Source organism: Plectropomus leopardus, chromosome 18, assembly GCF_026936395.1.
Source record: "Plectropomus leopardus strain MGB_pleo_1.0 chromosome 18, ASM2693639v1, whole genome shotgun sequence".
Classification (NCBI taxonomy): Eukaryota; Metazoa; Chordata; class Actinopteri; order Perciformes; family Serranidae; genus Plectropomus; species Plectropomus leopardus.
In genome coordinates this window covers 22,101,729-22,129,012 of record NC_142193.1, presented here as the reverse complement: position 1 = coordinate 22,129,012, position 27,284 = coordinate 22,101,729, and the positions used below count along the sequence as shown (strand labels likewise).

The window sequence follows — 27,284 nt, the reverse complement described above, 5'->3', positions numbered from 1 at the left end:
TGAATTACAGTCCCTTACTGGGGAGGGGCGCAGTTTTGCGGTTTCTGTCTTTGGCGCCAGAGAGCAGCATAACGCGTTTCTAAATTCCACATGAAGTTTGTCCTGTACGGCGTGCTGTATTTGCCGGGTACTGGAGGTCGGGCATGCCCATGAAACATCCACTGCGAAATGCTCTGCCAACGCCGAAAAGAGTGTGATTGACACGAAATATCAGAGACATGTGCCACAAACTACTCTTTAAATTATATTTACGCATGCGCTGCCTGGCTACAAGTTGAATATAAGCGCGTAGAAAACACGGAGGAGCGCCGAAAAGTGTCCGTCCGGTTTGTCCTACAAAGGCGCCGAGAGTTTGACAGCGGCAGGACCTCAGTGCGCAGGCCTGACGTTAGGTAAACTGCCGGAGGAGGACGGCGTCCAAAGGACTCCATGAGACAATAAACACGGTCCTTTCTGAAGAGGGAAGCGAGCTAAAACATGAGGAAGGACGTGAGGATACTGCTGGTCGGGGAGCGTAAGTAGAAAGCGTCTTTAGTCCCGGAGCGGTGAATGCTTTATTAGCTAACATGCTAGCGAGGCAGCTACAGGCTACAGCTAACAGATGAACCCAGCGAGTCTAACAATAAACAAAGCTGCGTGATTATAAGCGCTGCAAGAGGCTAATTAACTCATTATATAGTGTAAACTAATCACACGGTCACTAATTATTATAAAGTCTGTGATTAGGGACTGTTCGGTATTTATTAGAGAGGAAAAAGCAATGTTGGATGAAGTACCTGAAAACCATATTTAAGTAAAAAAAACACACATATCTTACTAGAAATTGACTTTGGAGAAGTTAAGTATTGCAAAACTTCAATTAAATGACTGGGCTTTGATCTCAATAGACTTAAATTAGTGACAGGTGAATTGCCTATATCAATTATTTGTAGTAACTGAGACAGAAAAGGGAGATTTGGAACTGATATATATTTATAATAAAATTTAAAATTTTTCTATCAATATTTGTAATTTGGTATATAGCAAACTACAACACAAAACCTTGCTTAAATACCTTTAGCAAATGAATAAAAACGTTCAATGTCATATAGAGCACGTTCCCAGCAACATTTTTAAATATTTTTTTTATAAAGTCAAGTGAAAATTTTTAAATTAAATTTTTTTTGTATTTATGTCAAATGTAGGTGGTATTGGAGCCGATGCAACCAGCAAACAATATGTATATTTTTTTATTACCAAAACAAACATCGAATTTATTAAGCCAAATGCAAATCCTAAAAAAATGTTGTGCTAAAGGACTGTCCTGGCTATGATAAATGGCATGATTCTGCATATTGTTAATGAAAATATGCCTTTCAAACCTACTAGTGGGATTTGGGGTTAGTGGTTATTTAAAATAAAAACAAAATACTACCATTTAAAGCTGATCTGAAAACTCATGCCCCACCCCAGCACTGCATTTATTTAATGCCTTACCTGTTTTGCACCACTGCTTTCCCCCCTCATAATCATGAACAGTCCCTAACCCTTACCAGAGAGAGAGGTGGGAAACATTATTCAATGGGGACGTATTTCAACACCTTCAGGTATGGAAGACATGTTTTCTTTACAGATCACCAAAATTACACTTTTTTATCATGTCCAGAAACTGTAAAAACAGAAATCATCTTTGGATTTTCAAATTCGTGACAGTCCTTGAACACAATGGCCCTCATTTATCAGTTATATTTTGTGTTCTTTAAAATGTCAAAAAATAGTTAAAAATCACGCTCTAAGATGATTCATTCAGTTCACTTTTTTCAGTCCAAAACCTCAAAATAAATTCTCTTTGCAGTCACATTAGACAAAGAAAAGCAACACGTCTTCCCCATATCCAGGCTGAAAGCTGAAAATATTTGGCATTGTGGAATTATGACATAAATGATAATTTGATTTGTTAAAATACTTGCTGATGAATTCTCTGTATAACACTGATGTGCTGTATTTTAAACAGAACTCTGGGTATATAGTCTGTAATTACAAGATCTTGACTTTTCCCAGGACCCTGAAGTAAAAGCAGAATTTCACAAAAAAGCTACCGAGCTTAACTGTGTTTCACCTGGTCCCTTTGTTCTCTGTAAAGCAAATGTCAGTGTTGTCAGTACTATTTATATTTCAGTTATGGCTCTGCAGGATGCCCCACATTGCCACATTAGGCGAGTTGGTACTGAGTGTTCCTGGGAGAGGTGCAGCCAAAATGCTACGTGCCTGCTCTGGTGCTGTTCAGCAGAGTACAGTTTGAGGGATCACATAGTGCCCGTCAAGACACTTAGGGAACTGAGGTGCTGCAAACTAGGGCGATTAATCAGTATTTGCATTATTGATTAATCTGACTGACAATGACCATTTCTTTGATTAAATAGTAGAGCCCGACCCATATATCGGCCAGTATCAGCCAATTAAAGATATATCGATATCGGCTTATTTGTTGTCCAATATGCACAATAAGAAACGTTTAACAGAACATTGTGTAGGACAAGATGCTTAGAGTAATTTTTAATTTTTGAATTCCCTATGAAGTTTACTGTTTCATGCACTGATGGCATTTTTGACAATAAACTTTATTGTTAAACTGTAAAATAACCTGCCATCAACACATATCTTTGTCAGGTATTAAACCATATCTGAGGGATAATGGCATTGCATATTTGAATATATATAACAGCAGATATATCAATGTATAATTTTTTTAGTCCTCAATATCTGTATCTGCATGGGCCCCAATTATTCAGTATTGTGGGTTTCTATTAAATAGTTAAGAAAGACAAGTTTCCAATTACCAGCATTTTGATTTTGTTTGACCAACAGACAAAACCCAAAAATATTCAATTTAAAATAATATAAAAACAGAAAAGTAGCAGCATTAACATTTCTGCTTGATAGATAACTTAAGAAATGAATTATCAAAATAGACTGATTATTGAATAACAATAGCAAACAATCTTCCAATACAGAAGAACCGACATGTACGAGCTGTTCAGATATTCATCTATTGATATATTATATAGTGACATGTTGCAGCAGTTGTTGTTTTGGGTGCTCTTCCCGTGCCTCTTTTATAAAAATTATAGGTACAGGTATTGTGTATTGATTTAAGAAAGTCTTTTTTAGTTTGGTGTGTATTTTGGTATGGTAGCTAATCACTAGTACTGCTGAAATGTTGGGTATACACTCAAATAGAATAATATTTCCCTTTTTATAATCAGAGATTTGCATTTCCCATGGAAAGAATGGAGACCCTGTAACTGTAGGGATATATATAACACTTAGCAAATTATAATAATTATAATAACAATAATAGAATAATACATTCTTAAATAACAGTGCAACTCTTTGGGCAGTCTGTCTATTACAGGCTTATTTTCAGGTTATATTTCTCCACCTTGTATTGTGGCTTTGCTCTGCACTGCAGTTTAGCGAGTGCTCGTTTGCACTTGATTGCAGCTCTTAACCCTCTTCAGCTGCTCTTATCTGTGCTCTGTCACTTAACACATTACTCCGACTGGCCAGTGTAAAAAATGTAAGAGAGGTCACATGTTAATGAACTATTGTCGGTAAAAAGATGCTTGTAATTCCAGATTTAAATAACAAATGTTTTTTCTTTTGCCTGTACAGCCAAGGTGGGGAAGACATCACTGATAATGTCTCTGGTCAGTGAGGAGTTTCCCGATGAGGTATGTAAAAACAAATCAGGTGATAGATACCGTAGAAATCATCCAGTTAGCTCTTAAGTTTCCACATGATGCTGAGCTTATATTTTGAGGTTGTATAGTTAATAATGTAGACGCGGCTGATATCAGACTCAAGACATATTTGATATTTACTGAGGCCTCCTTGTTGTCAGAAGTTTGGATTATTGTCCTCTGTCTTCCAGGTTCCTCTCCGAGCGGAGGAGATCACCATCCCTGCTGATGTCACCCCAGAGAGGGTGCCCACACACATTGTGGACTACTCAGGTAAACTCTCCACCTACTACACACACACACACACACACACACACACACACACACACACACACACACACACACACGGTCTGCAAGACTGATATTATTATTGATCCCCACGTATATTAAAAGAAGAACATTTGATGTAAACATGTAAACTAATGTACCGACGTGTCTTTTTCACACCTTTCAGAGGCAGAACAGTCAGATGAACAGCTGTACCAAGAAATCTCAAAGGTTGGTTTGATTTGATTTTACCTTTCATCTGGTCTTTTAATGTCTGTATCCATTTATTTCCAGTGTGCATCACAAGTTAAAGGGAGGATTTTCTCCAAAATAAAAATCCATATTTTTCATCTTACCTGTGGTGCTCTTTATCAGTCTACACTGCTTTGGTGTGAGCTGCAGAGTTTTTAGAGATATTGGCTGTAGAGATGTCCGCCGTCTCTCCAATATAGTGGAACTAGATGGCATTTGGCTCGTGGTGCTCAAAGTGCCAAAAAAGTACATTTGAAAATCTCAGACAGCAGTGTCTCTTTTCAGAAATCACGACCTGGTTACTCAAAAAACCCACAGACCTTGTTGTGAGCCTCTCATGTAGGAACTATTTTCTTGTACTAAACTACACCCGCCAACTGTGTCACGGCCCAGAAGGAAGAGTGCATCTGCTCATGTGCGAGAGGCTCGTGCTTGTGACAGTGTGTGATATAAACATTGGTGGCGTCCTTCATGGCTGAGCTGTAACATTAGCTCGCTCAGTGCTGCAAGGTGAGCTGGCAGTAGATTCATGCTTTCTTCTGTGCAGTGATACACTTGGTGGGTGTAGTTTGGTAGACAGAAAATAGTTCCTACATGAAACTGTTCAAGCTCTGTGGATTATTTTGAGTAACCAAGACGTGACTTCTGGAAAGAGACATTAAGACGTTAAGTTTTTCAAATGTATTTTAAAAAAATATATATATATCATTTTTTTTAAATTACTATTTTTTTTAGTTCTATATTTTTATTTTATTTTTATATATATATTTATATATATTTTTATTGTATTTTTTTCTTCTAGAGTGCTGTCTAGGTCCGTTATATTGGAGTGGAGACAGACATCTCTGCTGATATCTCAAACATTCAGCAACTCAAAACAAATCTAGACCGATAACTAACACTACAGATAGCACAACTCTTGATTTTAGGTGGAACTTTTCTTTTTAATATTGCTGTTTGTCTTTACAGGCGAATGTAATCTGCATAGTTTACTCAGTCAACAACAAGAAGTCCATTGAAAAGGTGAGCATGCTTTCTCTCTTTGCTCAGCACAGTTAATTAAATAAACACCGGCGGCATGTTTAGAATATAAAACAGGACACTACAGATGGTAATCTCAATCAGAAAAATGAATTTGACTTTGTAATGAATGTGTGTGCAGCGACAGCGTTTGATGTTGTGCTTTACTCCCCAAGGTGACAAGCCACTGGATTCCCCTCATCAATGACAGAACAGACAAGGACAGCAGGTGTGTGTTCACATCACTTTAACAGATGTGTGTTTGTGTGTGTGTGTCTTCCCTGTCGGTCACGTTAGCGAGTTGTAACTGTGTCTGCAAGCCTGAATTCAAAATACTGGGAAGTAGTGGGGCTGTACGCAACCCAGAATTATGCCAGTCAAGTCTGACTTGGCTGTTAAATACAAATAATCGACTATTTGTTCCTTTATATTGAGAATTCAAGTTTTAATGGGGTTTTACGGGACGTTCAGGGTGACAGTAACATAATATTGTAAATAAGGCAAGTTAGCCTCTGAGCTAATGCATGCTAACTATGCAAATGACAGATCAAACGAAAGCCAGAGGCTGTGTGAAGTTTCTGTGAGCTTTGAATTTACTGCTTCTTAGGAGAAGCCAGAACATAACGTTATCTCAGAGCTGGATCAGACAAGCGTCTCACAGTTACCTCCGTCTCACTCAAACTCACCCTGGGTCTGCAGCTGCCTGTACTGAAGAGCAGAAAGTGAGGAGTCCTCACTCTGCAGCTCACACTGGGGACTAAAATGTCCCCAGAAGTAAACTGCACACTGAATGACCTAAAAAAAACCAAAAACTGCTCAACTTGAAGAATCTTAGATAACTGAGGGGTGGGGCTGGATGATATGGTCCTAAATAATATCACAATATTTCAGGGTATTTGTGAGATATCAGTATTCTTGACGATATGAAAAAATACTGAAAAATATTTTTCTGTGAATTTAAAAAACAACTGCATCAAAATAAGTCTCAAAGTTTTATATTTCAACATAAATGTAACAGTTTTCCGACAGAAATTAAGTAAAAACTGAACAAAAACGATCTAATTTCTTTAGTCTGAGCAGAAACTCAGATTCTGTATAAAATAGAAATAGTGCAACAAAATAAAAAAATGTACCTGAAATGTATATTGCAATAATTATGATATGAATTTTTTTTGTCATATTAAAAATTATGCTGGTATTATAGTGAACGATGTGATATGGCACACCCCTACTGAGGGGTCTCTCTGACTGAATGATTCGAATTTTCGACTTTCAGGGGCGTGCTCTAGTTTATACATTGTTAGATAACGTACTTCTTACTGCATGTATAAAATATAGAATCATTAGTCTTTTTAACTTTACTAATTATTGTAAACTAAATGTGATTATATATTAGTATGATATGTACATTTTCCCAGGGTCCTTGTTGACATCAATACAGGTCTCGTTTTTGTCAAATTGCAATAATGTGAAACAGAAAACCAACAAACCTTAGAGAGTCTTCAGGCAGACATTTCGTAACATTTTGCTTAAAAAATGGCTTCAAGTTTAAATCTAGTATCGAGATAGCTGCCCATCATTTTTCTGTCAACTCTGATAAATCAACTCATCATGGCAGCTCTGTAATGTAGTAATGGATGCTTTTACTTCAGGGTACCACTGATCCTTGTGGGGAACAAGTCGGACCTGGTGGAACACAGCAGCATGGAGACCATCCTGCCAATCATGAATCAGTACCAGGATATTGAGACCTGTGTAGAGGTAAGAGATCAATACACACAAAACCTTTTGGATCCACTGAGGGCTGTTAGGAGGTCCCACTCAGTTAAATGTCAAAGAAAGAAAACACTTTGATGAAGCACTTGGGAGCGATGAACTGGCAGATTAAAAATGAAATCCAATACTCACAGTGACTGTCAGAGAGAGGCGGACTTTGTGCAGGACAGATCGGCCCCCAGCTGCTCTCGGGCTGCGCTCCAGCTCCTGACTCCACTTACACTTCGACTGAGTCATTAATAGCTTTATATTACTGAACCCCGCGCTCCAAGGCCACGGCCTGCTGACTGATGCACTGTGAGTGTGTTGAGAGGCTTGGCTGTTGTAGAGGAAGCTGTCTGCTGTCTGTTTAATTCAAAGTTCCTCTGTCGCATGAGACGGCTCAGTCATGCCCTCCTCAGATCATTTACAAGGTTAAATGAGGGAGACGAGGACGTGAGAGAAAGCACATAGAGTGAGTACAGTTGCACAGCTGGTGAGAGTTGGACCCAGGGTGTCCTACTTCTCTGCTTACATCTCTGTTTCTGTATAGTAGTTAAAGAAGTATGACGATGTAAACAGGGTGTTTGCAGGGCCTTAGAAGACGTAAAATGTCTTAAAGTCAGGTTTTTTTTTTTATCATTATCAGGCCCTAAAAGTAAAAAAATAATTTTAAATGTGATTTGGTGAGGTCTTAATTGCAACAAACATGTGATCTAATTTCATTTATCAAGCTCTTTTATGCAGAAGTCCAAATTTTTAATGTTGCAAATCTTTAAACCTGAACACAAGAGTGTCATTTTACTTTATGCTTTCTCTCTCCTGTTGACAAAATGTAATTAGTGATGCTCAGCTTACAGCCCGTGGACCAAATCTGGCTGCAGATAGGGTGCTGGGTGGCCCCCCAAATATTTTTTTAACCGTCCCAAAATCCTAGAAATGTCCTAAAATCTTAGAAATAACCCAAAAACCTAGAAACATCTTAAAATCCTAGAAATAACCCAAAAACCTAGAAACATCTTAAAATCCTAGAAATGCCCTGAAATCCAAGAAATGTCTTTAAATCTTAGAAATGTGTGAAATCTGAGATATTTCCTAGTACCCTAGAACTGTCCTAAAATCTGCGAAACCTCCTGAAATCCTAGAAAGGCCTAAAATCCTCGATATGTCCTAAAACCCTCAAAAGGTCCTAATTCTGGGAAATGTCCATAAAATCCAAGAAATGCCCTGAAATCCTAGAAATGTCCCTAAATCCTAGAACCACGTATAGGGATGCTGAGACTGGCCCCTGGCCTCCTGTCATTTTCATAAATTGCCCTCAAATAGAGCAAGTTGAGTATCCCTGATGTAGATTAACCTAATTTATTCTAATAACCTTATTCCACCATAAAACCTACACCTGCATGAGGTAACAGATATACTCACCTGTATACTCACCTGGTGAGTGTGCGCCCCATGATTCAGGCTGTGTATGTATCACAGCAGCCTGATTCGAGTCTGACTTGGAGCCCTTTACTGCCTGTTCTCCCTCTTTATTCTCCCCTCTTTTCCTGTGACTCTTAATCTGTAAAAACCCCCAAAACCCAACAAACTTGTCTGCAGTGGTTGAATAAAAAAAAATATGATTTGTTTGAAAATAAGTCCTGAATTTGGTTAAAAATTATATTGAAAAAATCTTAAGAAGCATCAGATTTAAGTGTCTGATACTTGTAGTATGTAGTATGTAGTATGTAGTATGTAGTATGTAGTATGATGTACCATGGTTTAGAAATTGGCTGTTAAAAGTTGAAGTCCTGTATTCAGAATTATACTCCTGATTACTCATTATTTTGTACTTTACTACTGGATTGTTATCATTGATGCAGTAACATCTTAGCTGCACTGTAATGTCTTGTAGGGATAATTATACATTTATATGTTGCTGGATTTCTGTAAAACACTGCATTGTATTTTACATGCTCTCAATAGTTGTTCTTTTTTAAATCTGCAAAGTAACTTGTAACTGCAGCTGCCAAATAAATATAGCAAACGTGCCCTCTTTTTTTTTTTAGTGCTCTGCCAAAAACCTGAAGAATATCTCCGAGCTGTTCTACTACGCTCAGAAGGCTGTTCTCCACCCGACCGGACCTCTGTACTGCCCAGAGGAGAAGGAGGTGAGCTCTCACAGATGCAGCAGACATCTTGACTTGTCTTAGTAGGAAAACGTTTGAAAATGCTCTATTCAAGGACCGTGAAAAGGATAATCCTAAGAGGCGTGTGAGGAAAGTTTCTGGAGTGGATGCTCCAGATAAAGAAGAAATTTGGCATTCAGAGGAGGGATTCGAGTCAAATAAAGACTTGAACAGAGTGCTCCTGGGCACGAGGAGATGTGACGAGCTCATTTAAAGGCATACGTCATAGTCCCTCTTGCAACTGCACACCGCTCAAATATTCAGTTTCACTGGGATTTACGTCACACTTCAGAAACTAAAATCACTCTGACTTCTCTTTCACAGGGACTCTGAATTGTGTCTGTTATTGTTGTTATAACACTGAAGGAAAATACAGATACTAAAACAAAGAAATTGAACGCTGGTAGTGGGTCATTAGATGCTAGTTGCCACGCAGCCGCACGTCAGCAGTCGCCTGGCCGCTCACACATGGAGCACATTGCTCTGCGCTGGCAGTGATTCTCCTTCTCTGCTCCTTTCTAATCACACGGAGAGCTCTGTGTGTGTGTGTGTGTGTGTGTGTGTGTGTGTGTGTGTGTGTGTGTGTGTGTGTGTGTGTGTGTGTGTGTGTGTGTGTGTGTGTGTGTGTGTGTGTGTGTGTGTGTGTGTGTGTGTGTTTTTGCCAGATTATGGGTGTCTGCTCTCCCCCTCCCTCTCTGTTTAGACACAACTGACAAGCAGCGTGGAACATTAATATATACTTTATATCATTCATAATAGAGTATTTAGTGTGTTTTCCTGCCATATTTTGCTCGCAATTCGCAGAAGAAAAAAAAATAGACCAGTCTCCAAAACTATTTCTGCAGATCATCAGTCTGATGTGGAGCTCAGGTCATCGGTGTGTCCAGCGTGTCCGGTCTGATTGTTCAACACGGGTATCAAAAGCAAGCAGCCGGTGCTCCGTGGAAAATCAGTACGCTTTGCAGCCATTTCAGGTCCAGTGTGGACCCAGCGTTAGGCTTATCTCGAGTCAGCATCAGTGTCTAGATCAAGCACAAGCTCCGTGAGCGGCCAGCCAAAACGGCGTGTGTTAAAAATGTTCTTTTTCCAAGTGTGGTTGTTTGTTGGTTCAGCAAGAAAACCATTTGCAGGTAGTCGTCTCAACAGCTAGCAGCAAAAGACAAGAATGCAAAGAGCTGTAGGTGCTCTTCCAGTCCAACAGCAGCTCAATAAATTTTACGCACTGACACCTGGGTCTCAACGTGTGAATCGATGGCCCCACCCACTGCCAGACAGTCAAAAGGAAGCAGGAAATTGATAATATAAACCTAAAAATAAGAACCTACTCACAGAAACCCCATGTATCATATTACATCACATAAAAATGATGATAAAAGGACCACTAGTGTCAGATCTTCATGCGATATTGGCAGGTATCCTGAGTTTAGATTTTGGAATCATACTAGGAGAGAAAAGGTTTGATCGGTGCATTCCTAAATTGAGCTGCCACAATTTTTACTGTTGATTTAAATCAGTCTCCATTATATAAAGACATTTAACCACCTAAACGATTACTTTTCTTCTGTGTTTCAGTTGAAGCCGTCTTGCATTAAGGCTTTAACTAGAATCTTTAAAGTGTCTGACCTGGACAACGACGGCATCCTAAATGACAATGAGCTCAATTTCTTCCAGGTAATGATTTTCACATCACTTTCACGACTACATTTAATATCGAAATTGTTGTTTTCATCATTAATAAAACGGCTGGACTGGTTTAGGGTGTTTAAATATGAATCAAACCTGAATCGGCTTTCATCAGCACATCGCTTGTTGTGTATTTCTACAGAGGACGTGTTTCAATACACCGCTGGCGCCTCAGGCCTTAGAGGATGTGAAGAACGTGGTCAGGAGGAACATGACAGATGGAGTCAAGGATAACGGACTCACACTCAAAGGTGAGAGACACTCCTGCGTTTCTCCTCTCCTTCCTCCACTTTGTCACTTCTTCATGTCAACAATTCCTCTCCCCTGCATGTCTCTTCAGTCCTTTCTTTTATGACAATTGTTGACCGTGTCCATGCCCCTGTAATTGACTGTTGCAGGCTTCTTGTTCCTGCACACCCTCTTTATCCAGCGAGGCAGACACGAGACCACCTGGACTGTGCTGAGGAGGTTTGGTTATGACGATGACCTGGAGCTCACACAGGAATACCTGTTCCCCATGTAAGTGCAGACTCAAAGCGTAGATTTAAAGCTTTGAGTCTGTAATAGGAAACTAATAGGAACATTTGTCTCCAGACAGAAACTGACAAAGTTAACGCTATTTATCATGATGAGTTGACCAGTTCTCATGTACTTATTGTGTTTAAAACATTGCAAACAAACACATTCAGTTTCAGTTTTTCTTTTTATTTGGTTTTTATGAAAATGTTAATTTTCTTTTTTCATGCTGAGAAAAGCTCAAGTGTGTGCCCAAATCTTTGTTGATGACATTGTGGTCAAAATATAGTAATATCTGGATTTTTTTGTATTGCATATAGATACCAGCATCTTTGTGTTGTTATATGTGCTTGAATTAATGTCTTTGTTCCTCTTTTGAAACCTGCACCGTCATGTTGATCAGAGTTTACAGATATGCTATCATTTCCTCTTCTCTGCTGAATTGTTCTGGTTGACTAATATGATTAGATGTGATTCCTCCTTTGTTACTTTATAAAGCAGAACCAGAGTGATCCAAGCTCTCTGATAAATGATTGTTTCTGTCCGCCGCTGTATCGCAGGATAAAGATCCCCCCAGACTGCACCACAGAGCTTAACCACAACGCTTACCTCTTCCTCCAGAGTGTCTTTGATAAACATGACAAAGTGAGTGGTTACACAGTGTTTCCTTTTTTTTTCTTTATTATTAAGGTATTGTTTATATTTATAAGGATAGACACTTTTCTGCTTAAACTTGTGTCTCTCTGTGCCAATTTTTATGCATTTTTTCCCCCGTCAGCCATGTTTTTTTATGTCCAAGTTTGTAAGTCAATGTATGTGCTCTTTATCCAGGACCGGGACTGTGCGCTGTCGCCAGAGGAGGTGAAGGACTTGTTCAAAGTGTTTCCCTACATGCCCTGGGGTCCGGATGTGAACCACACGGTCTGCACTAACGAACAGGGGTGGATCACATACCAAGGATACCTCTCCCAGTGGACGTTAGTGTGGAACAAATCTATTAATACACTCACACGTACACTTAAACCTATTCTAGTTACATACAAGCTGGATACATTACCACCCCTGTAGGATCATACATTATTATGAAGAATACACAGATCATTTTTTCAAAGCCGTGTTTATATTAATCTCTCGTGCTGTTGGACTCATCATGACTTGTGTGTTTTCTGTGGCAGGTTAACAACGTATCTAGATGTACAACGTAGTTTGGAGTATTTAGGTTATCTTGGCTATTCTATCATCTACGAACAAGAGTCCCAAGCTGCCGCCATTACAGGTAAGAGATTTTAGTTAAATTCATCTTTATTTTTGTGATTTATGCCAAAAATTAAAACCCATGTGTGTTGAAGCCAGAACCGGTCCCGTCCTCTCTGCTTCTCACCCTGCTAGTAACTGCTGTCTGATGCTGAAATGGGCGATGATATCAATCAATCAGTTCATGTATAATATCATAATATATGTTGGATTTACATTTTAAATAAATATTTCAATAAAAAAGCACACAGCGCTCACTTTTAAAAAAAAAATTATTCATGAATTTATTAAACAAATAGATAAATTCCACAGTCTGAGCCCTACACAACCTGGCCAATCAGTGCACATTTTTGGCTTGAACCTGATCCGACCAGTCGGGTTGAGATTGAGAATTTTTTTTATAACTGCATGTTGATAAACTAACAAAAACAAATAGTGAATAATAATGCACCAATTTCTGTTCAGAATAAAAGTATTGTACCGCTTCACAGAACTTGCAATGTTAATTTTCTTCTGTTATATTTACTAGGTCTACACAATATATCTTTTTCTTTTTTTAATCATAATTGTGATGTTTACCTGCATGATGAACACAATGTGAAAAATTGCGATGTTGCACTCAAAAATGTGTCTTATTTTAGTTGAAAGATGGTATCAATAGAAAACTACACTTTAAAATTTAACTTTTTAATTTATCTTTTTTATTGGTTTTAATTCAGCTAGCAAATTGTTGTATTTTAGCAGTTTCCTGAAAGCACCAGAAAGGCAGAACTGAGTACACTTCAATATGTTTATTTATTGCAACTAATATCTTTGTCATAATATTCAACAATGTTATTGCATATTTTCCTCATATGATGCAGCCCTAATGTTTATTACCTTTTTAAATTTACTTTGAGGTTTGATTTTCGTTAAGAGTTAATTACAAAAGAAATACACAGATTTTACTGCATGTTGCCATTGTTCATCATGTTTTTGCTTATAAAAACTGACATTCTGGCTTCTTTCAGTGACACGTAACAAGCGCATCGATTTGCAGAAGAAACAGACCCAGCGTAGCGTCTTCCGCTGCAATGTTTTGGGTGCCCGGGGCAGCGGGAAGAGTGGCTTCCTTCAAGCTTTCCTTGGCAAGAACCTGCAGGTTAGTGCAAATCATGACTCAAAAACTCCCCTTTTAAACTTTTATTTTTTATAGTTTATCTTGCTGGAAGGATGCAACAAATTAAACTCAGAGTTAGGCTGTCACAATAACCCCAATATTGCAATACTGCGCTATAGACATGCCAAGCACAAGGGATGGCAAGCAACTGCCACAACTGCTATGTTTGTGTTTTTTCCATATATCATGGGAGTGCAGCATATTTATCTGTCTTTGTCTGTCCTACAAATGTCAGCAGCATTACGTGAGCATTGTTTTTGTGCTGAGCGCGGCGCGTTGCTGTTTTTTTTTCTGGTCACTTAAGAGTTGGAAAAATATTAAACTTTGGGTAAAATGCTGCAACTGTTCACCAACAGCAACAGCTGAAGAGATATTGATACTTAATCCACACAGACTTACGTCAGCCCTCCCTTGATCCAAAACAGGAATTTCACCTTTACTTTTGTGAATATTCTGTATCATAGCAACCAGATGCAACCAAAGCATGTCAGCTGGAAACATGCTGCGCCTCTTAGTGTGCCTCACTACTCTGAGTTCTGCATTTTACAATGAACACGTATTTCATTTGTTTTAATGTGTGTCATTTTTTTAATGTATAAAGCAACGATATACGTCATGATAGCCTTACAATAATGCTTATCTACAAAAATTAGAATAAATGAAGTAATTTCCAAGAAAGACAAAAAATGATGCTGCTGAGCTACCGTGAATCACTGTGGGGAAAATTTCTACACTGCAAGAACCCCGACCCCAGAGTGGACTAAAGACAAACAAAAGTCAAAATGTCAGTGTGAGCACTTCATTAAACTGTGTGTAATTTAGTCAATTTCCAGAGTTGGAGCAAAATAGTTTTGACTGAAGTCTGACCTTGTTTATTTTCCACCACAGAAACAGAGGCGGATTAGAGAAGACCACAAGTCGTTCTATGCCATCAGCACGACCTATGTTTACGGTCAGGAGAAGTACCTGCTGGTAAAAAGCATTTACTCGATATCTGATTATTGGTATTTTGTTTATTGCACTTGGCTTTTTATCAGTATTAGTACTCTTGAAAATGTTAATCCCTCCGTCTCTGCACTCTTTCCCCTGTCTTGCATACCACAAGCTCCACGAGGTGATGCCAGATTTTGACTTCCTGTCAGAGACGGACCTAGCCTGTGATGTGGTCTGCCTGGTGTATGACATCAACAATCCACGCTCCTTTGAATACTGTGCCAAAGTGTACAAGGTATGTTTCAGAACATTGCAAAAAGCTCATCAGACACGCTTATCCTGCTATAAAGAAGCCGAGTACTGAGGCCTTAAACATGGAAAGCATTAGCATTTCAGCACCTCCGGTTCCCTCAGAGTCTGTTTCTTTTAGATGTATTTTTGTTTCGAAGCCTGAAAAAAGGTCTGTGGTAAACACAAGCTGAAGAGACTTTCATGTTTTGTTCTACAACAAAAAAAATATGTCAGCAAATACCCCACTACGAACTTTGAGGATTTTTTGTGTTTAAAAAACGAAGGCCGCTAACATGTGGCGAGAGATTCTGAAGAATGTCATCACATCAAGCCGTGCTGAAAACGTCTCTACTTCCTCATAGCAGTGACGCGACCATAGTGTAGTTCATCTTAGTCTAGCGATAGCTTTTTACTTCTGGCAATTGCATGTGGGCTTGCATTCCTTAAAGTGGCGTTCATTTGTGAAAATGATCTTGCTGAACAAAATGTGTATCATAAATGTTTTTTTACCACATTTTCTGCAATGATCCAAAATCCAATAGAAAAACCCCATCGGCTTTTAGACGAGGGAACCGGGGTGACGTTAGCTTCTGGGCTGCAGAAAACGCCATTCCTGGGGCACTGCATACCCACATGATGTAACTAATAACATTCAACGGTTGTGTTTGGGCAGCAATACTTCATAGATAGCAAGACGCCATGTGTGGTGATTGCCGCCAAGTCGGACCTGCACGAAGTACGGCAGCACTACAGCCTCTCACCGCACGAGTTCTGCCGTAAGCACAAGCTCCACCCACCCCAGCCGTTCACGTGCAGCACGACCGACGCACCCAGCAAAGACATCTACACTAGACTCACCACCATGGCCATGTACCCGTGAGTATCAACCCTCTTTGCGATCTCATCTAGTTAACCCTTTACACCTCTGTGACTCCTGCAACTGTATCCACCGTGCCCATCTTTTCCTGTGTGTGCCTGTCCACTTTATCCTCTCTCCTGGATGTGTGGATCAGACAGTCACTGTAGTATTAAAAGGTTACAGATTGGGAAAGTGAAAGTCACCATGCGCATTCTGTGTAACATGTAAATGTGTTTATTCTGCTCAAGAAGTTAAATGCTGGTCTCAATCAGTGTTTTAATTTTGGACGAGGACTTGAGTTGCTTTTGCAACCTAGCACCTAAAAAAATGCATGCATATTCTTTATGATAACTTTTAATTTACTGGTGTCTGTGTGTGCAAGTATGCAATTCTTCGAGGTCAGTCCTGTGGCATTATAGGTCCTGTTGGATGTCTTAACTGCTCAAAGCTTTCTGATCAGATTAGATTTCAGAGTAGATTAATTGGTGCTCAGGACATACCAACTTAATCTCATGTCAGCAGGTCAGAAATCCTTTTGTTTATTTGAAAGAGGCATTTGATCTGCTGAACTTTAGGACATGAATTTGAATAGTAAGTCTATCTACTGATCGAGGTTTTAGTCTGAATCAAACAGTGAATAGATGATTCAGAAACCAGTTGTTTTTTAAAAAGAACAACTCACCCCCAAATCAAAAATACATAATAGTAATAATAATAATAATAAAGAGTCTTTATTGTCCCCGAGGTGCAATTTGGTCTGCAACAGCAGTCAACACAACGAATTTGCACCGTAACAAAAACAACCAATAAAACCATAAATACATCTATTATCATACAGTAGATGTCATAAAAGTTAGTTGTAATGAATATAAAACATTGAAGGTTCATCAATTATTGAACAGTTCAAGGACATTGGGGCTTAAAGTTTGTTCAAAAACCCAATTGTTGAGGTCACGAGTGATCTGAGATATCCGTTCAGTATGCCCTCTTAGAGACGGTATATCTCCTCCCTGATGGCAGAAGTCGAAACCTTGCATGGAGAGGGTGATGTTGGTCAGCTAAAATGACTTTTGCCCTCTTAATGGCTCTCACTTGGAAGACATCATCAAGATTATGTTAGTGCCAGTGATTTTTGGGCAAAGTTTAATAATGCTTCCAAGCCTCTTTTTATTAACCATGCTGAGGTTGCTGTACCAACTAATCACTGCAAAGGTTAAAATTGACTCTAAATGATGAATAAAACCTTCTTAAAAGCAATCTGTCAACTCTAAAATCCCTTAGTTTCCTCAGAGAGCACAGCCTCTGATTGGCCTTTCTGCAGACGTAGACAGTGTTGGCCTCAAAAGTCAGTTTCTCATCCAAGATGGTGCCTGAATTCTTATATTGGCTCACTACATACTTTTCCTCTTAACTGTATTGCGTTTTACAATCCAAGCTGTTTCGATGTGAGTTGCAGAGTGTTGGAGATGTCTGCTGTCTCTTGCATATATATGGGATTGATTTTAATAACTTTAAAGTGTTTTAAGTGTGCATCGTGCAGCTATATTATCCAGGTAAATACATGCACTGGTCAAGACTCGGTATCGACAAATACTCAATATCAAATGACTGGGATCAGGGGCAAAAAATGTCCTTGATTAGGACATCCCTTTTTTAAATTTTATTTCCTTTTTTGCCTTTATGGACACGCAAAATTTTTTTATCTGTTGTGACTGTTTGTCCCTTTCTAAGTGATTTTCTTCTCCATGTGTCTCCTTCTCCTTAAAGTTTACACTGAGTCTACACTTCCTCAGGTTCTTTGATTTAGCCCAGTTGTTACCTGGCCTTGGCCCCCTCCTCTGTGTTTGTTGTTTGGTGCGTGTTATCTTTCTGTGGTGGTGAATACACGCATTTTTGTGTGTCTCTCCGCAGCCACGCCCGTCTCCGCTGCATGTGTGCCTGCAACAGGTGCACCTATTGCCTGTGTCAGAACCTCCTCAAGTTGGAGCTGCTGCGCAGTATTAAGGCCCAACTCCGCAGGGTCGTTTACAACAGGTTCATACATAGAATAAGCTCTAGTGTTTTAACATAGCCTCGTTCCTCCTCTCTGTGTCTCCCACCCTCTGGTCTGACCATCAGGGTGGATCACGGAGAGGCTCCCTTTTCACCCAAGCTCTCTAACACTGGTGATGGTGACAGCTCCTCTGTTTTCCCTCAGTGCTCCCCGTAGTCAGGTTTACACTGCATATCCACTGCAGAAACAAAGGGAAATACTGAATGTGGTTGAACATGATGATGGTGATAACTTGTGCCAAAACATGTTGGGGAAATTCTCCATTTGCTTGCAATTGTGTTGCTGCTTACGTAGCTGCTGTCGCCATGGGGATTAACCGTCTCACTCAGCTGTGACTCTGCAAGGTGATGCTTATTTACAAAGAATGATCTTTGGTTTTAAAGTTCAGAGTTACTCACTAAAGCCAAAGATCGGCGAGTCAGATTTTCTATTCTGGGATTCAGGGAAAAAAACATCATAAGGTGCAGAATAGCTAAGTGGCCGAGTCAGTAGAATTATATATTTTATATCATAAAATTAAGGAGTTATTGATCTAAGGGTCATTCATAGAGTGTATTATTCTTAAAGTAGTACTAAGTCACTTAAGTCTGCTCACAGTCAGTCACATGCTGCTGGTATTGAGCCTTATTGCTTCAGTGTTTTAGAAAAAATAATTTTTAAATTAAATTAAATTAAATTTGTATTAATTTATTCACTTTAATAAAAAAAAAAAAATTAATGTAAAATTCCATTTAATTTATAATGTAATTAGATTAAAATAACCTTAAATTATTTTGTATTTAATTAATTTTTGCATTTGATTTTTAAATTCTATTTATAACTCAATGTAATGAAATTAAAAAAAAAATTAAATTCATAATTTAAATTTAATATAAAGAAAATTATAGTTTGATTAAATCTATTTTTTAATCTAATTTAAAATGCTATATATATACATATATACATATACATACATATATATATATTATTTATTTATTTATTTATTTAACTAAATAGAATTTTAAAATTATTTATTTCTTGTGCTCCTGTATGTTTTTGACTGCTTCTCTCTGCAGCTTTTTAAAATGCTCTTAAAATGCTCTAAGCTTGGAGCTGTTGGTAACATTTAAGAGGAGTCCTGGTGGTGAAATACTACATGCCTCACATCCAAATAAAAGGAGAGCTGTGTTAATGTTATTCTCTCACTGAGTCATATACATAAAACACATTGGTTATGTCAGATGTTTTGGTCTCTGCTCCAGCTCCAGCCAGCCCACCCGCTCTCTGTACAGTTTGACACAGCGAAGCGTGACCATGCTGTGCCAGCTAACACACAGGCTGCTAGCCAGGGAGGTGACAGTGTGTTGAAATCTGTGTGAAAAACAAGCATGGCGATATTTGCTTGTGCAGTGCAAACTTAACTCCTAACACTAACACCCAAACACAACAAATAAGCTGTAAAATAAAAAAAAAACCATTTTGATTTCATTGACGGAAATGTTCTGAGTCTATATATATATATTATAAAATATTTGACTTTTGTGTGGTAAAAAAAATCAGATTACAAGTGTAGATTGTATCTATTAAGTGTTAAAAACTGACTTTTGACCCCTTCTTTAAAGAGTTGTTTGCACCCTCCTGTCCTGCAGTGGATATGCAAACTGTGAATCTTCCCTAACAAGCTAATTGCTTGCAGTCAAACTGACTAAAACCTGCCATCCTCTTAGGTTTTTGCTTCATTCAAACTGAAAACCTCATCAAAGTTTGCATGTCTGCATGTTTGATATGTGATTTCTTTTCAATCACATCGACTTTTGGAAAAAAAATCCTGTCTATTAATTTCTCTGTGGCACCAACCACGACTGTCAGAGTTCTTAATTGATTATTTATGATGTTTTCAGTCTCCCTTTATCTTTATTTTTAATCTTAACACTGAAGTCTACACTCACAGGAGACTCTTTATTTGAAAAGCACAGGATTTCCTTTAAAGCTGAAGTTGGCAGAAATCTGGTAAAGACAAAAAAAAGTGTGGCAGAATTTGAAAATACACCTTCCTCCTGCAAATCTTCCCTCACCGTCCAAAGAAGAGTATAGAAGAATAATATGTCTTTATTGTCATTGTACAAGTACAACAGGGGGGCAGTTGTTAGCAGACCATAAATGAGAAAAATGGTGCTGGCCAACATGACCCATAAACAGTATCTTGATACTTTAATTGTATATATCGAAACACAATATATATCTCAGTATTTTGAAATCTCCTCTAAACTATTGTAGAAAACAAAACAATTAAGTTACTAAACAAATTACATTTACAGTAAAGTTAAACTACGGATACAATAAAGTTCAGTAAAGTAGTGTTGTAATAAAGTTAGATAAAGTACCATTGTGATAAAGTTAGAGTATTATTATAATGAAATCAATCGAAGCGAAACCACTGTTGCATTTATTTTGAGGCAGCTGGCTCGTCTCAGGCTGAAGTGTTGATGATTTTGCTGCTTGTAACTGCAACGATGGTTAGCTGTTAGCAGGGGGTCCTTCTGCAGTCAAGTCCGTACTTTTTTGGGTTGCTTTGCAGTGTTGCAGTTGTTGCCAGCGCTGGAATAGAAAATTTCCTTGAAGCGTTCTCCAGCATATACACAAACATTGAAAATACTGATAAATGCAGAATGAAGATAATTAGTGCATTTACATATCAAGTACAGACACGGCTTTTCTATAGGATTTTTTAAAATAAAAGATAATGATAGAAAAAAAGTAGGAGAAAAAAAAAAAAAAAAACACAAAACAAAATAAAAAAAGAAACAAAGCGCCCAACCTAGACTCCCAAGAATTGAAGTTTTCAGCTATGGGTTGGATTTTGTAAAACTGAGCCAAGAGGAGGTGCAGAAGTCTAGTTTTCCCCTCAGTACACTTGAATTATAATATTCTTAATGATGGGATTTTTGCCCTGTGACAGCAGAATAAAACTGCCTACCCCAGCTTTAATTGTACGTTACTAAAATAAAAAACTGCTGTTCACTTGTTCTCCTGTGGGTTCAGACTTTCTAAATGTAATAAGCTTAAATGTTTAAAATTAAAATGTGTTCTTTTGATGTTTAAATTGATTGTATCGTTCTGTTTCACCCTGTCATTTCATCCTGTTTTTCCCATCTTGTATTTCCTGTCTTTGTGTTTCTCCTTCCACTCTATAGGTGTTCGTACACATGTTTTTGGCTGCCTCTCTTCCTCCTGCTCTTGCACGTGTTCACCCTCTGCTAATCTGTCTGCTGTTGTGTTGCATGGCTCACCTGTTCTCTACTTCTCTGGATAACCAAAGGCATGCCTCGGTCCTAAGCCGGGAATACGTTTCTCATCTGTCCATCTCTAAAGTAAAGAGAGCTTGGGGTTTTAAATAAGATGTGTGTGGGAGAGTTTATTGAATGCAGGGTTTGAATGGCTGTGTTTGGTGTTGGATTATGCAGAAGTGTTTTGTTTGTGAAAAAAGTGACCTTTTCTGTGCACAAAAATGATATAAAATGTAGGGCTTCTGTTTGGATGTTTGTGGACCCAGGCACAGCTACATACTGTAACGTCGCATCTTCCATTAACCCTTTGTCTTGATATGTTTTTAACCTCTGGGAGTTGTTGACGCTATTAATAGCATGACAGTTGATGGGCCAGCTCTGGCAGTGCAAGCGGCCGACACACTTTTGAATGCCTAACGTGTTTTCTGACGACTGGGTTGGCTGACTGCGTTTGATTATAGTCAGGGTTCCCACGGTCATGTAGAACCTGGAAAAAGTCATTGAATTGGACAACCTCATTTTCCAGGCCAGGAAAAGTTATGGAATTAGTAAATATAATTGAAAATTTTGGAGAAGTCATGGGATTTTGTAATGTTTAATAACCTTCCATGTAATGTAACATAACAGTGAATTTATTTTCTGTAAGTTAGCTGTTGACATACTGGATCTGTAACGCAGCAAGAAATATTGTTTCAGCATCAACACTGCGATGTGCAGTAGTTGCATCGAAAGACATACGATGACAAGTAAGGCAAATTAACAAAAACATGTTATTTGATGCTGGATACAAATTGGAAAACTTGAACAGTTCTCTTTTTCCATGACTAATACCAGCCCAGCCTTACCCTTTAAGACAGGATACGTGTATATCTGACGCAGTGCGGCGGCATTTGTCCTGTGAAGTGAGACTCTCCTGTGAATGTGTCGAAAAGTACAGTAACCAGGCCAACAAGTGCTGCAGATGCAGCGAAGTCCATGTTTTTACAAAATGGAAATAAATTATGGTACCTTAAAAAGTCATGGAAAAATCTTTAGATTTTGTCCATCAAAAATTTTAATTTTAAATGGTATGACACTGTAATCTAAGTCGTCATGAACAATGTACAATATTGAAATCTTAGGTCAACAAAATAGCAAGAACTTAGTGACAGTGTAGATGGAATAAATAAGTCTCTGCTTAGATATTTAAGTGCAAACCAAGATAAATATCCAATCAAAAAAATCCAGTTATGTGATAAATGCCATGCAGTGTTTGTAAAATATGTAAGGGCATCATCAGTGGTAAAAAAAACAAAACAAAAACTGATAGAGTTGAATAACTGGTGATGTAATAAATTGGAGATGTACTTAATTTCCAAAGAAATTCACATTTGTCAGAAAATGAAATGACCGCTTTGACATTTATTTTACGTGGTGACGTCGAGTTTCACTCTTGAAATGTGTGATGCGTCTGTGTGGCTTTTTGTGTGAAGTCTGCGGTGGCATTTGAGCAGGTGTGCAGTCATAGTCCAGCTCCTGCTTTAAGGGTTTGGTTTGTGATTGGAGTTCCTGACTGACTGGTCTGGGTAGAGCTGGTTGATATGGATGAAACCAGATATCACCTATTTTCAAATGAACAATACTTTTGGTGTAACTATTGATGAAACAAAATATTTAATTTACTGAAATTTTACCTGCCCAAAAGAATCATTTGTAATGTGGCCGAGAAACCAAATCAGCAGACTTTCATTCAACCAAAATTTAAATGACAGAAAGCCTTAGAGCACAAAATTTATTTGTGAACTTTAAGGTTGAATATTCAATTTAAAAAAAAAAAAAAAATAGGGCTGACCCAAATGCTTCAAAGCCTCAGCTGTTGCTATAATATTTTCCAAATCAGTATTTAAATGCTTTAAAGTTTAATTAAGTTTGTTATTTAACCGCTAAACTGGTGGAGGGGAATGGAAAGTGTTAGATACAGATGAGGCCAGTGTTGTCAGCACGGACATCGACTCCGGCTGTAAGCGTTTAAATCGGCAGTACGATGAAAAAAAAGCATATTATGAAATATAAAAATAATTGCAACCCAAGGCAGTGTTATGTTAAAGTATCTCCCAGCTCTACATACTGTATTTGAGTGTGTGCGTGTAAGCACACCCCGGTCAAGCGGGTGACTGGGTGTGTGTGTGTGTGTGTGTGTGTGTGTGTGTGTGTGTGTGGGTAAGGCTGCTGGGCTGGGTGGAGGCTGCGGGGGGCTACCTGCTGTCAGAGGAGGATTTCAGCCTGACGCAGCAGGTTTCAGCTGTCTCCAACGTGGAGGGGTCCATCTTTATGGAGGCCTCTGCTGAGCAGCCAATTCCCCCAGAAAGGTAAAGGCAAAAACCACAAACACAGAGAGAGAGGGATTTAAAATTCATTCATGTGGATCATGAACAGCTGTGTGTTGGATACATTCAACTATCCTCATATATATATATATATAAATAAATCTGCAGAAAATGATGCATTAAAATGACAATTTGCTATCTTACTGTAGACTCTGTATATGTTATATTTAAGAGCTAGATATGTGAGTGATGCTGATCTTCTCATTTAACTCTTTACCAGAATTCAAATTGTCCCTTTAAGGTTAAATGCAGCTGCAATCAATTATAGGTTGGTTTCTTTTTCCAGTAGAGGGAGCACGGGTGAGCTGTGTGAACATGGTGTTTTCGGCTGGTTTCTCTCCTGATCCTGCCAGAGTTTCGGCGTCCTAGTGTGTGTTTTGTAGGTTTAACTGTAGATCAGTCTCACTTGGGATAACTGCCTCCATTGCCATTTTGTCGTTGCTTGCTTTTATAGTTCCCCAGTGTGTTTCTTGCCAGATCAGCTGGATTTGTGTTCGGTAGGACAGGTGTTGACCTTATTTTATTCGTCATTAGTTATGTGTTTTTCTCTAGTTTTCTGCCTCCCAGCGCGAATCAAAGCAGCCGCTTCTCGTAGAGCAACACCTTTCCTTCATTTCAACTGTCAAGAGAAAGCATGTGTTCCTGTTTCAGGCTGGTACACCACAGGGCGCTGATGTTCATCATTTTTGGTCCTGATTTTAGGAAGTTTCCACTGGAGACGGAGCACATGACTTTGTCACTTGGCAACTCATCCCGCTGACGTTTTAACATTTGTGCCACAACCTTCATCATGTTGCCGTCTCTTTCTCTCGCTGCATTTTCCCCTCACCTGCTCTGTCTCTCCCACAGGCACATGGCTCAGGCCGACCTGAAGAACTCCACCTTCTGGCTCAGGGCGAGCGTCGGTGCCACGGTGTTTGCCGTGCTGGGCTTCGCCATGTACAGAGCGCTTCTCAAACAGCGGTGATCAGACAGCATGAGACAGCTACTTCCACTTCACAGTCCCTCTGTTGACTCTGACCCTTCCCTCCTTCCTGAAAGACTCAGACAGACTGGCTGACTAACCAACCGGACCCATCGCCTCAGCCCCCAACTCCACCTCATCCCCTTCCCACAATCCAACACAGGCAAGAAACAAATGAGCGAAATCATAGGTACATTTTATATGCATTTAAAACTGAAGAGTGCGGTTAAGATTTTTTTGTTAATGTTGTGGGGAAAAAGGGGTAGCTTATTTTGGAATTTTCACTTGTCCATCATTCAATTTGTAAATGCTGACATTCTGTGATCTGTTGGTCTAGTCTAGTCCAGGTAAGACACCATGGATATAGAAACGTAGATACCTCATTGACCACCGTATCGTATGTCAGCGTCGCCGACATTGGTCCAGGCAAAACCGGCTTGTAAACACATACAAGTGAACAGGGGAGCTGCTTTTTTTTTCTTGATCAAAAATCGCTATATTGTATATATTTATCAGATTTTGACGAGCAGTTTTTATATTTGTGAGTTTATGATCTCTGTAGAGTTAAAAAAAGAGAAAGGGTTTTGTCTCGGGCTGCACCCGACTCAGAATTATGTCAGTCAGATTTGGCTGTTCAAAACAAATCTTTCTTTTTTTCCGTATAGAGTTAAAGAATTTGAAAGCTGACGTTCACATAATAAAGTGAACAAGCCAAGGTTGCCACCTAAGCTCATGTGTATGAAGTATGCTAACGACTGATCAGAAATGTGCAACAACATAGTTTTCTGACACCTCATATCGAACAAAAGCCGGAGACTGTTTATAATAATTCATATTGTATACTATAAGTTAATATGAGCTGTACATTTTATCTAGAAGCCTGACGTGGAAACCACCCATGAACCCACACAGACCAGTGGGTCCGTCCTCTCTACCTGCTTGCTTCAGCCTCCCCTTTATGCGGAGCAAATGTGCCAACATTTTTACCTCTACAGATATTCTGTATTGTAGCATCCAGAAAGCGTCTCAGCTGAAAAACGCTGCACCTCCAAAGCTCTCGCAGCCGGGTGTGTCCTGAGGCGTGCCTGCCGTTTTAAGCTGGGAAAAAGCGTTTTGGTGGACAATCCCTTTTTACACAGATTGGGCCGCTACTTAGTCCCTTCTTAAGCCTCCTTTGCATTTTTTACACAGAACCAAACGACGGCAGCATCATGCTGCTCCAGTGTGTGATTTTAAAAAACATGCGGCGTTGCACAACCAATAGAGGCACGACGGCGTGACGTTTAACGCAGCAGCTCGGCCTCTCGTGTGATATTTAACATATGTGTTGGCAGCCCTTTCTAAACAATAACATGACAACAATTAGCAAAACTAAATTTATCTTCTGTTTTATGGCAGCTGATCTCATCCTCTGCTCGGAGGGTAAGGAACTCCTTAATCTCATTCTTGTCCCAGTTTGTGGACATTTGCAGCTGCTAGCTGTTAGCTGTTTACTTACTTTGAAAAACACATAACACATTGTCAAAAACATCAAACCGGTCCTGCCTCGATCCCACACTGCCGTCTATCCTGTTTATACAGACACCGTTTCAGCGCCGTTTCTACCTCCCATGGTGGCTTAAAGACGTGACAAGTCTTTCCCGCCGTTCCCAGACCTTACCTTATATACAGAGCGGCGAGGCGGCATAACGGGCGATATTCTTGCCTTGATCAGGCAGCTCTTTTGAGGGTCCAGCTGCCATTATAACCCAACTGTTGTGATTTAAATTGACTGGAAACAAAACTTTATTTTTCCTACTTCATGACCATAAACCCATGAATGTAATGTTATAAACTTGTTACCCAGAAAACCGCAGCTTCTCCATTTTCTTGTATTTGATTACAGGCCAGTCTTGCCTTCTTTAATACGGCGTTGACGATGACGTAGCACAGCAACAGGCTGCTGCAGTCTATACCGCGTCTACGTATGTGTGTCTACAGTCAGACACTGCTAGTCACTGGATGTTCTCAGCTGATCAATCCTCTTTTTTTCTCAGGTCAGTATTATTAGTTAGATGGTTGGAGACCAGAGAGAGGCAGCCATAAACAACAACACCACAAAGGGACTTGAATCTGTTATGTGTATATGCAGTATATTATGTATGTAGTCCTCAAGAATTTTAGGGTTGGACTTATAGACAGCATCACAAGCCAGACGCAACACCTGCACCAGGTGTGAGTGATACTTCTAACACTAGAAAGGTCATGGCATGCACTTGTTTATTTTTTTTGTGTGTTAATTTATTAACCAATTTCTTTGTCTTCTTGTCTGTTTTTTTTTTTTTTTTTGAGTGCACCGCATGAAACAGATGGAGGGATTTACATTTTCCATGTATTTTTGTATTTAGTATTATCAAAGCTGTCCTCATGGCGTGTCATGAATTTTTTTGTTTTTACTTTTCTGGTTTTCAAATAGAGCTTGATCCCTCATGTTATATTTTTATGAACTTAGAGGCACCATAGAGAAAGAGACTATGCTATTAACAACAGCCATTCAGCGCACCTCTCCCACCTTAAAACTATTAAAGTGTTTCTTCTCATTCTTTTTTCCAGCATTTACTATAAAGAGTTGTATGATCTGACACAGACGTGTCCTCGCGTTAATGGGTGAAATGACGGCCAATTTAACTGCAACGAGGAAAATAAACTGGTTTTAAATATCTGTAATAAATGGCATTTACACCCATTGACGTCTTTGTCCAATGGTCATTTCA

General features: G+C 39.0%; 1 protein-coding gene across 3 annotated transcripts; it reads left to right on the top strand.

The window, feature by feature from the left end:
• Positions 1-95: 95 nt before the first annotated feature.
• On the top strand, positions 96-27,257 carry rhot1a (ras homolog family member T1a). 3 transcript variants are annotated; one of them, XM_042505057.2, is made up of 20 exons: positions 96-514; positions 3,655-3,713; positions 3,914-3,995; positions 4,177-4,220; positions 5,211-5,264; positions 5,438-5,490; positions 6,914-7,022; positions 9,068-9,169; positions 10,760-10,858; positions 11,013-11,121; positions 11,269-11,389; positions 11,947-12,031; positions 12,218-12,363; positions 12,562-12,662; positions 13,651-13,781; positions 14,688-14,771; positions 14,905-15,027; positions 15,697-15,899; positions 17,794-17,916; positions 21,109-23,459. In XM_042505057.2, the coding sequence occupies exons 1-20, from the start codon at positions 478-480 to the stop codon at positions 21,173-21,175; spliced, it is 1,932 nt and encodes a 643-aa protein (XP_042360991.1). In that variant the 5' UTR covers positions 96-477; the 3' UTR covers positions 21,176-23,459. The 3 variants fall into 3 exon arrangements, with proteins under 3 accessions (XP_042360991.1, XP_087925561.1, XP_042360992.1); XM_088069435.1 differs by lacking the exon at positions 21,109-23,459 and adding an exon at positions 24,417-27,257 and having other exon boundaries at positions 97-514; XM_042505058.2 differs by lacking the exons at positions 17,794-17,916; positions 21,109-23,459 and adding an exon at positions 24,417-27,257 and having other exon boundaries at positions 100-514.
• The last annotated feature ends 27 nt before the right edge of the window (positions 27,258-27,284 follow it).

Bases quoted from the DNA above. Each gene is read 5' to 3' on its own strand.
- rhot1a (XM_088069435.1), top strand. From the start codon at position 478: ATGAGGAAGGACGTGAGGATACTGCTGGTCGGGGAGC. The intron at 10,859-11,012 runs GTAATGATTTTC...GTATTTCTACAG, and splicing joins ATGAGCTCAATTTCTTCCAG to AGGACGTGTTTCAATACACC. The intron at 12,364-12,561 runs GTTAGTGTGGAA...TTTCTGTGGCAG, and splicing joins GGATACCTCTCCCAGTGGAC to GTTAACAACGTATCTAGATG.